At 37.5% G+C, this 10,016-nt stretch overlaps 2 protein-coding genes across 2 annotated transcripts; both read right to left on the reverse strand.

The window, feature by feature from the left end:
- Positions 1-287: 287 nt before the first annotated feature.
- On the reverse strand, positions 288-2,928 carry LOC6564498 (poly(U)-specific endoribonuclease homolog). The gene is made up of 4 exons (XM_001991444.3): positions 2,733-2,928; positions 1,371-2,667; positions 718-1,147; positions 288-635 (listed from the first exon to the last, which is right to left on the reverse strand). Exons 1-4 carry the CDS (start codon positions 2,800-2,802, stop codon positions 402-404), a joined length of 2,031 nt encoding a protein of 676 aa, XP_001991480.1. The 5' UTR covers positions 2,803-2,928; the 3' UTR covers positions 288-401.
- Positions 2,929-5,339: 2,411 nt separating this feature from the next.
- Positions 5,340-7,548, reverse strand: LOC6564497 (tryptophan 2,3-dioxygenase). The gene is made up of 6 exons (XM_001991443.2): positions 7,460-7,548; positions 7,240-7,400; positions 7,034-7,167; positions 5,843-6,452; positions 5,658-5,751; positions 5,340-5,555 (listed from the first exon to the last, which is right to left on the reverse strand). The coding sequence occupies exons 1-6, from the start codon at positions 7,483-7,485 to the stop codon at positions 5,447-5,449; spliced, it is 1,134 nt and encodes a 377-aa protein (XP_001991479.1). The 5' UTR covers positions 7,486-7,548; the 3' UTR covers positions 5,340-5,446.
- Positions 7,549-10,016: the final 2,468 nt, after the last annotated feature.

Consider the following 10,016-nt stretch of genomic DNA (forward strand, 5'->3'; position numbering starts at 1 on the left):
CAGTGATGATCTACTTATCGATTAACTTCTACCAAGTATTCTCAAGTAGTTCATCGCTCAAATAGAATATTTTTCACTCTATGTAGTTACAATTATTATGAGTATGATGATAAAAAAAATATTGTCGAAATTCAAATAATTTGTACAGCTTTGAAGCAATGTGGCAATGTGGCATACTATCGAAAACGCCGCTGCGATATTTGTTAAGTCATCCATACTTGGCAGTTGCTTAGTCAAACTATCGATTATTTGTTATCGAATTTCAAATATTCAAAGCAAATATCAACGATATTTTAAATATGTATTTATTTATTGTACACAGAAGAAAGAATAATTGCTATATGGAGAGATAGAAATAAAAAAAAAAACCATATGGCGAGCTGTTTATGGATGCGGAGAGTTTAAATCTCAGGATATGCGCTACCAATGAGGCTCTTGCCCCTGTAGCGCCACGAATAGGTGACAATGCCAAACTTGGTGTTACCCAGGGAGACGGGACAGGTGCGGTCCGGACGTAGCTGGAAGCAGACGGTGTATAGCGCCAGCTCCAATTCCGGTGAGGTGCCAATAAACATTGTGTCAACTGGTTTATTCAAGCCCTCATGGCTGAAACGAACCTTCAGCACTTTGCCCTTCTGCAAGAAGGGGTATAAAATAGTTTGGATGTTAGTTGATGTATGCTTGCAACTAATCCCTGATAAGATGCTGGCCACTTACCGTGCCAATGTCTTGTTCCTTCATGTAGCCCTTGTAGTCAAAGCGACCGGCTTTCTCCTCCTCGTTGACATAGACCCAGTTGTGGAAACCAATTATGGTACCGTTCTTCACCTCATGGACGAACACATGCTCGAAACCGGAGCTGCCAATCTTGCCTTGACCGCGCGAATATTGTGTAAACCACAGCTCCTTGACGAGATCTCGATGCGTCTTCGGATCGGGCGTAACCAGACCCTTCTGTTGCAGGAACAACATTGCCTGGCGCATAACACTCGTCGCCATTACGGCATCCAGGAACTCATTCTCCTCCTTACGCTCGTTGGCCGTCACATGCTCATTGACCAGTGTATCCTGCTCGTAGTTGTTGAACAGCAAAAGCATCTTGGCAATCGTCAACGGTTCCAAAGCCTTCGCATCGACGGTCAGCAATCTATCAATGGAAATCATTGTTTAGCTTTCAGGATCAACGCCGAGGAACACGAAAGTCTATTAGACAATTCTTATATGTATATAGGATTATCGGTGACAAACATTTCTATTTTCAATGCTCTGTTTAAAAAATGATTGCGCCTAATAACAGATATATAAATCGGTGTAAAGTATGATAGTCAGCTAGGTTATTTCGAGCTATTCTTAATTTTTATTTTACTTACGGCTGTGGCGCTTCATCGGCGCTATCAATTGATCGAGTACGTCCTTGAAGATTCACATTGATTAGGCTTAATTGACTGTTGGTCTCCTTCGTGTAGAGCTGTTCGGTTAGCTGGCGTATCTCATCATCGCTGGCCAGCGAGTTACCTGACGAACCAAAGCCCGGACGCACTGTCGTTGAAGTCGAGCCACCCGTGTGCGGCACAAATGAGACACCCGATGAGCCACCCGATGAGCCACCCCATGAGCCACCCGATGAGCCACCCCATGAGCCACCCGATGAGCCATGAGTGGCAGCAGGTGTAGTTGCTGCTGCTGGTTTGACAGCTGGCGTTGGCAACGGAACCTGCCACGCTGATGGCGATGTGGGTGTGCGGGGTGTGGGTATGCCTATTGCACCTGGTGATTTGGGTGTCGGTAGCACCGGATAATCCTCTCCAATTGAAGGACGACGCGGCACGGGCAGCGTGGGGAACTCATCCTTGTGTTGTGGCGACAGCGGCTTCACTGTCGATGTTGTTGTTGTGCTGCCGCCAAAGCGCAAATCAACGCCACCCGGCTGCATATCGATGCGTGGTCGCTGCGTGGTTGTAGTTGTGCTGGTCGTAGTGGTAGTTGTACTGGTGGTGCTACTTGTCATAGGCGCCAAGCCAAAATTGGGTCGTGGTCCATTGTTGGCGTTTGCGCCACCGCCTGAGTAGCTCAAATCAAAGCCGCTGGGCTGAGGCTTCTGCGGTCGATACGGAGCAAATCCTGGCGGTAAATTGGCGGCGGTGGAGGCACCACCGAATTGTGGACGACCCTGTTGCCATGTTGACGTTGCCGTTGCAGTTGACGTTGATGTTGAGGCAGCAATATTATTTGTCTGATGATTACCAGGTCCTGCAACTCCTCCGACCGCTGCTGTTGCGCCTCCAGCTGCCGCTGCTGCACCTCCAGCGGATGCTGCTGCACCTCCAGCGGATACTGCTGCACCTCCAGCTGGTGCTGCTGGCCATTGCGGACCATGCAAGGCTGAGCCCGATCCACCAAAGGGTGAGGAGCTGGGCGTATCGGGACGTGGTCCCAGTGGCATTAGTGGTGCATGTGAAATAACCAATGGCGGTGGCTTTTGCGCAATTGCCGGCATCACTGGTCTAGCTGTTGTTGTCGTAGTTGTCGTGGATGTTGTTGTTGTAGTCTCAGTCTCTTTGCTGCTGCTTCCAAAGAACTTCTTGAAGCCGCCAAACCAGCCGGATTTTTTGGTCGTTGTCTCCACATCGGGCTCGGGAGTTATCTCAATTTCGCTCCTATAGCCAGCTGTTAGGCAGGTAGGTAAAAATCTGTACAATTTTTAAAAGGTAAAAAGAGTTGGTTTTGCCTACCTGTAATTTGGCTTTGTCCAGCAATAACAATAATGCAAACAAGCAACGCGTTCAATGCTAGGCACCGCATTTTGTTGCTGTTTTTTTTTACGATTTCTTTTCGATTATCACGTTTTGTTTTTGTTGCTTTAATTCGTTAACACGGCCTCCAAGAACTTGAACAACGCACAACCAACTTGTCGGAGATTCAGCGCACGACTGAGAGACCTGAGACCTGAGACAGTTCCACAGACGTCGGGCTTCATCCGCTTCATTTTTGTGTTTGTTGTTTGTGTTTGTGGTTTTTATTTTTGTTTTTATTTTTATTAATGAGCTGATGTAGTCGTATTTAGTGTGGGTTTGGCCTGCCGATCGTCGATCGCCGCTGTTGCGCTACTTTTTTGCCCATCGGGCATTTCAGCTCTGGCTATTTGTTTGGCTGTGCTGTGGTGCCTTCTCTCTCTACTCTCATTCTTATGCAATTGTATTTAACCTTTTATATATAATTAAAAGTATGATAACATTTCTTGTCTGTTACATAACATTTTCAATTTATATTTACTTTTATATTTATTTTTCTTAAAGCTTTTACAAAACTTTAAAGTACAAATTGTTATGCTTAGGTAAGTTTGTTAAACGTTTTCCATATATATTCTGTGATATTTCAAGTCATTCATTTCATTAGCGACTCTGGATTCTATTTTTAGATGTTAAGCAAGTTGCAAAGCTAGATGTGAAAACCAGTAAATCAAGTAATAAAGCAAGCCCTGATTTTAGTATATAAAATCTAGCTCAAGTAAGTCAAATGTTTTAATTGCTATTTGATTAAAATAAATTGAGAAAGTTTATAGTGAAGTCAATGTTTTGAAATGTGCCAGAGACTTAGATTAATTTGATTAGTCAAATAAAATGTGCACAGCATAATTGTAGTGGATTGAGAAGTCGTTACCGTTGAATGTCTCTTTGATTGCCGGTTACCTAAATTCATTACAGTTTGCCAAAGGGGTTCTCAGCTGTTGAGGGTTATGGTCTGCAACTGAACAACATAATTGCTCTATAATGTACAGAGATTCTCGATTGTACGATTCTGCAGCTATTTTTGCTCACTTATGTGCTTTAATTGCAACCGGAAAAAGTGGAAAAGGAAAACAAAAATATCATTTTGTACATTTGATTTGATTTGACTTACATAAAATGCTACAACATGTTGCTTTTGTTTTTGTATTTTGTGTGTGTGTTTTTTGCTGAAAGCTTACTTATTGCATCTCTTTCACACTAGCTCTCATCTATGGGAATATCTGGGGGATTGGGCGACCTAAATTCCGCTGAATTTGTCGATTCGAGTACTGAACAATTATAAATTGCACTTGTTGTTGTTGTTGTGGTTAGATGAGTCTTGTTGTAGATGTTGTTTGCATTGAGCTAATTTCTAACAAAAATAATAAAATTGAAAGCTTGAAACTGTGGAAAGCTTATCAATTTAATATACAAAAAGGTCATTGGGAAAGGTTGCACATTCAGTATTTGTGTGTACTTATATATTGTCGAGAATGTACATAAGAATTTCTTAATGAGACCTACATACATACCTATGTACCTATCTTTTATGTACACATTAAAAGAGATAATACAGCTTTCTATATAATTGAGTAATTGTGCAAAGAAATTTGTATTTACGTTTCATATCTGAATATTCTATAGTCCACTCAGTTATTTGTGTAGAGCTTTTCATAGCTAAAGGAATTTCAAATTTGTGGAAGTTTTTTCTTTAACTCTCAAATATTTGCTAATTTGCACAGTTTCAGCTATTTATTGATTATTACTTAGAAACATATTTTTCGGTGATTCATTAAGCTAGATGATAATAATAATGAAACATAATGAAAGAACTTAATAAACTACATAAAATAAAATGATCGCTTATAATCTCGGTTTTGTTTTCCTTTGTTGATGTTGCCCCACGGGCCACAGACGCAGGTCTAATCGTATATTTTGTATGCTATTTTTCGGTGGAGAGTAAATATGTGATTCAAACAAATTATTCATCTGAGTGTTTTGGAAATATATGGCATACACTCAAGCTTCTCAAGCAAGAGTCAAAATTGACTACTTTATGTATGACACCATTCAGTTATATGTGTACATCATATTTTGAGAACAAATATTAAGAAAGGGACAAGGCTCATTATTGATGATGATAACGATGATAATAATGACAATATTTATTCTTTATCTTGCTAGAGATACCTGTCCCCAAATTGCCTAATTGCCTAACTGCCTGGCTGTGCACATATTTGTGATATCCATTTAACCTTATAATTGTTACGTAATGGTTAAACGGTCAATACTATATATTAAGTATCATTTTATAAGCCAATCTTAAGTTCTATCCATTTTTTAACAATGATTTATTGAGTATTAAAATATTTATTATTTATATATTAATATCAATTATTTATTTCAAATATTCCAAAAACCACTTTAAATGGGAAAATATATCAATGATTAATTTATAATTTTTGTTGTAGGAAAATACTAATTAATGAACATTAGATTGATATCCTGTATTAAAATATGTGAGGTTTATGAAGATTAAATACGTTTTTTGGGAAAGTAATACATTCCACATGGAGTTCATAAAAGGGTTTATTTGAGAAAACTTTTGTCAGTTAAGTCTTAAAGCAAATTATCTTGTGATATAATTCAAAATTCAAAATTCAGCAACAAACAACTTGTTAATGAATAAGTTTCTGGCGTATGCTTTCATCCAGGGGCGGAATGGCTTCACGAGGTATCAGAAACGTAGACAGATTGAACAGATCGAGGAATACTTTATACCGATCGCTGAAAACGAGAAGATCAGTGATTAATGTTCGACTCGGGTAACAGGTGTGTGAGAGAAGCATAGAGAAAGAGAGAGAGTGAGAAAGAGAGAGAGCAACTTACCTGAGTGTGGAGCGTAGATATTGATAGCCGGATGAGCCGCCAGTGCCTAGCTGCTGTGATCCAATCATGCGTTGCACCATGATGACATGGTTGTCTAATAGTTAAAAGTGAATTGAATGAGTCAATGAACTCAGATGGAATGAAAGTGAGTGAAATGGGGAAATGGGGTATGCTACTCTACTTACATCGCCACTTGGTGATCAGTGAGTCAATGTCCATGAGCAGGGTCAACAGCTGATGGGGCTGACTGAACCGCGGCTCGTCGCGATAAAATGTGATCATAATGGCACCCTGGAGGGCGCCATGACTAAATCGACGATCGCCACGCTTCACCAGCGCCTCATGCAGCGCCGGGTCGAAGATGGATCTATAGACTTCGCGACGCTTCTCAATATCCATCAGTCGATAGTTCTTGGCCTGCTCCACCGGCTCCAACAGGGCACTATGCACCTGGGCGGCGAGAAACTGATCGACACTGTGCTGAAATTTCTCCCAGAAATTGAATCCATCCGCTTCCAGGCCGGGTGTCCGCTCCAGCCAACGCTGTACCAGCTCCAGCAGCGAGGGGTTATCCTCGGAGCTGCGTATCGCATTCAGAGCACGCTCATCATTCCCAAACACATCGGAGTACTTTTGATTGTACTTCACCCGCTGCTCGGTGAGCACACCCAGCTTATTCTCAATCAATCGAAACTGCAATGATTGAAAACCGGAGGCGGGCGCGAGATACTTGCGAAAGTCCATGAAATCTAGTGGCGTCATTGTCTCCAATATAGGCACCTGATCCACAAGTAACTGTGCCAAGCATGAGTACAAGTTTAGATAAAAAAAAAGAAGATTGTTTAATAAATTTTGAGCCTGTTTTCATATTAAAAAGAATTCCTCAATTTAAATATGTGTAATATTCAAACATTTTCCTCTTTTGCTGATTAAATAATACAAATCAAAATAATTGTTTAATAGAAATAGAAAATCAAAAAAAAAGATGTTTGAAGCATTAATCAATATATGTATGATTTTATTTTATATTTGATATATTATATTTCTACAGAACATTCGAATGGAATGATATCATATGTGAAAAGGGCAGACAGATAGCATTTAGAAAGGTTACAGGTCAGAGTGAGTTTTTTTTAGATTGGACAGTAAACGCACAAAACCAAAGAGAAAAATATTTATAGATTTACAATAGAACAGTGAGTTTACATAAGAGTGAAAACAGTTTACAAGTTATCTCTCCTAAAGTCTTTCTGACTGTCCAGGTACTCATATGTAAAGCCTAAGCATTTAATGCTTATTTGCCTTGTTGATTGCAACATAAGAATCTTATGAAATGTCATTGAGTATCTTAGGTTCTTTTGGGCTTTTGGGCTTACCTTAAGTATGAGAACAACGCGATTTAAACGCTTGACAATTTCCAGTGTTTTTGTCTCATCGATGACCTCCGCATCGAGCATGTCGCGTATGGAGTCGAATTCAAAGATGATTTGCTTAAACCACAGCTCATAAGCTGCGGATAGAGAGACACTTTAGTAGGTGTTAGGCTAGAGATAGAGGGGCGGGCGTGACTGGTTTAACATACCCTGGTGCGTTATGATAAACAGATGCTCATCATGCACCGGTCTCTTATCCTCCATGGAGAGCATACATTGTGCATCGAGCAGTTTGTCCAGCATCAGATATTCACCGTAGATTTTGCCCACATCGTTGGACAGCGGAACGGCGGCATCATCGTGTTCATTGCTGTGGTTGGCAAGTATTGTTGCAAGTATGGTTTGCGTGTGGTTGCTTGGGATGCTTACCTGTTGCCAGCATAAGGACAGCTCATGATTTGAATTTGATTTGCAAGCGTTATATAAATTTAATGTGACTCGAATCAAGTGAAGCGTCGTACTAAATCACAAAACACAAACAAACAAAACAAAACCAACCGGGCCAAAGCCGAGCAAGTTGACAGTTCCAAGTGATTGCACAGCAGCCAACTCTCTCTCTCTCTCTCTCTCTCTCTCCCTCTCTATCTATCTCTCGCTTAATTTAGAGATTTTGTTATGATACCCTGTTACTGGATGACAAAAGAGTAACATGAAGTTGTGCAAATAAGACATTTGCATACATATTCTTAGCTACATGCATTCTTCATCAGCATTCACAATACTCTAGCCATGTCTCCGTAACTGAACATAAATTTGAAGTTTGAATTGTTAGGGTATCACAAAGTTAGACATTCTCACAGTTGTTGTTTCTGGTTTCTTATCTCTTTGCGACGGTGTCACGACTTCAAGTGCCGTTGGACGCGTTATCGACGAAGGGCTTGTTGTGGTCCCCCAATCACCACCTAAGATCAGTGTAAATTACCACCGCCCCCTCTCCTTATTGGTTGATATTATATTTAAATAAATCTCAAAAATATAAAAAACAACCGTTTTTTGTTAGCTTTTTCATATAATTGTTTTTCGTTTAAAATTTATTTTTGAGTCATTGGCTCAGTCATATTTTTAAATTTGTTATATAACTTGTTAATTTAATCTTACCGTCTTCATCGGCTTTTGCCACCTTACTCTTCTTCTTTGTTGTTTGATCTATAGTTTGTTTCTTTCTTTTTCCCATAATTGTATATACTATATATATATATACACATATATATATATATATATATAGATTTTTGTTGTTGCTTATTTCATAAATGAATACACATTTTCACATTTTTGTGTGTGCTTTTCATTTGTTGTCTACATTTTTTTTTGTTTTGTTTGTTCTTGTTGTTGTTGTTCTTGCTTGTTTTCTATGTTGCATGCCACAAAAAAATCATCATAACCATTTAATAGAATAGTGTATATATATATATGTATATTTTTTCTTCATATAAATACACATATGTATATTTGTTTATATATATAATATACATACATATATTTTATATAATTTGTCAACTACATTTTGCATAGAAAAAAATTAGTTATAGCTGATATTTATCATCCAGACGAGTAAAAAAACACAAATTTTGAAAGTGTTGATTTGTTTTTGTTTTGTTTTGTTTTTTTTTTTCATTTTGAAATTCTTACGTTTCTGCACTGTTCTTTCTTTCTTATATATTGTTCATTTATGTATTACATAAATATCTAATGGATATATATATATATATATATATTTATACATTATATATATATATATATATTTATATGCAAATCGCGCGGCTTTGTCAATTCAATAATATATGTTTTTTTTATTTTCTGGGCGGGACTAATTAAAATAAATTTTTGGGGATTTTTGGTAATATTTTATCGTGCGCCTAAAAATGCGCTTTGGTTTATTTTGTTAAATTTAAAAACCATGCATACAGACATAAGTATGTATGCATAGCTATACTATATGCACATGTAATTATGTATAAATAGTTATTGATTCATGATTAGTTTTATATATCTAAGTTCGTTTTGCGCACTTTCTCTATAAACTATAGAACTATATACGTATTATATGTATCTGCAGCGCTATCTAAATCGGCTCACTTTTATGCGTTTTTCTTCTTGTTGTTTTTGTTGTTGTTCTTATTATTTTATTTCATAATATGTGTATTTATACATATGTATAAACTGAGTATATATAAACTTAATATGTGAATTAAAAAAAAAATTATACTTGCTTTAGACTCGTTCTTGTTTTTGCGTATTATATTAATCCATCTGCGAATATCATATATAGTATATATATACATATATATATATATATATATATATATGTATTGTAAATACTTATTAGGTATTGTATGTACTTTTCAATTTTAATTTATTATATATATATGTATATACATATATAGTTTTTATATGATTTTAAATTTCTTTATTTACCTGTTTCAAGTTCAAGTTTCTTAAGAAGCTTTTTCTTTGCGTGCAACTTTTGGCACTGTTACTTAGATGTTAGATGATTTACGGATGATACAATAGATACGATAGATATACATATGCATTAGATACATACACATACACATGCACATGCACATGCACATGCACACACATACGTATTCATGAAACCCAAACAAACTGCAGCTCACAAAACATGTAATATGCACATACATACATTGAAGCTGGGCTCTGGTACCGAAAAAATACCACCCAAGTATATATGCATATTATAAATGTAGCGAATTAAAGTCGTATTTAAATAATAAATCAAACAATTAAAACTCATATTTTGAAGCGCTGGATTCGGCAAGCCGAAGTCTAAACACCCTTGCAGACTTGAAAATATAAACGAAAAATGTAAAAAATAAATAAATAACTTATGTGGCTATATTGATCATCTCTGGCATAGTTATATTTCTTCAACACATATGGCTTTATCTTAAAAACACTCGTTTTT

Source organism: Drosophila grimshawi, unplaced genomic scaffold (assembly GCF_018153295.1).
Source record: "Drosophila grimshawi isolate 15287-2541.00 unplaced genomic scaffold, ASM1815329v1 contig_848, whole genome shotgun sequence".
Lineage (NCBI taxonomy): Eukaryota > Metazoa > Arthropoda > Insecta > Diptera > Drosophilidae > Drosophila > Drosophila grimshawi.

What these genes read in the sequence shown, in the direction of transcription:
- LOC6564498 (XM_001991444.3), bottom strand. Translation starts at nt 2,802, where the DNA reads ATGCGGTGCCTAGCATTGAACGCGTTGCTTGTTTGCATTATTGTTATT. An exon ending in GCCGATGAAGCGCCACAGCC is followed by an intron (nt 1,148 to 1,370) that starts GTAAGTAAAATA and finishes TTCCATTGATAG; the next exon opens with ATTGCTGACCGTCGATGCGA. An exon ending in AGGAACAAGACATTGGCACG is followed by an intron (nt 636 to 717) that starts GTAAGTGGCCAG and finishes CCCTTCTTGCAG; the next exon opens with AAGGGCAAAGTGCTGAAGGT.
- LOC6564497 (XM_001991443.2), bottom strand. Translation starts at nt 7,485, where the DNA reads ATGAGCTGTCCTTATGCTGGCAACAG. An exon ending in ACTGATCACCAAGTGGCGAT is followed by an intron (nt 5,752 to 5,842) that starts GTAAGTAGAGTA and finishes TTTAACTATTAG; the next exon opens with ACAACCATGTCATCATGGTG. An exon ending in TATCTACGCTCCACACTCAG is followed by an intron (nt 5,556 to 5,657) that starts GTAAGTTGCTCT and finishes TCTCGTTTTCAG; the next exon opens with CGATCGGTATAAAGTATTCC.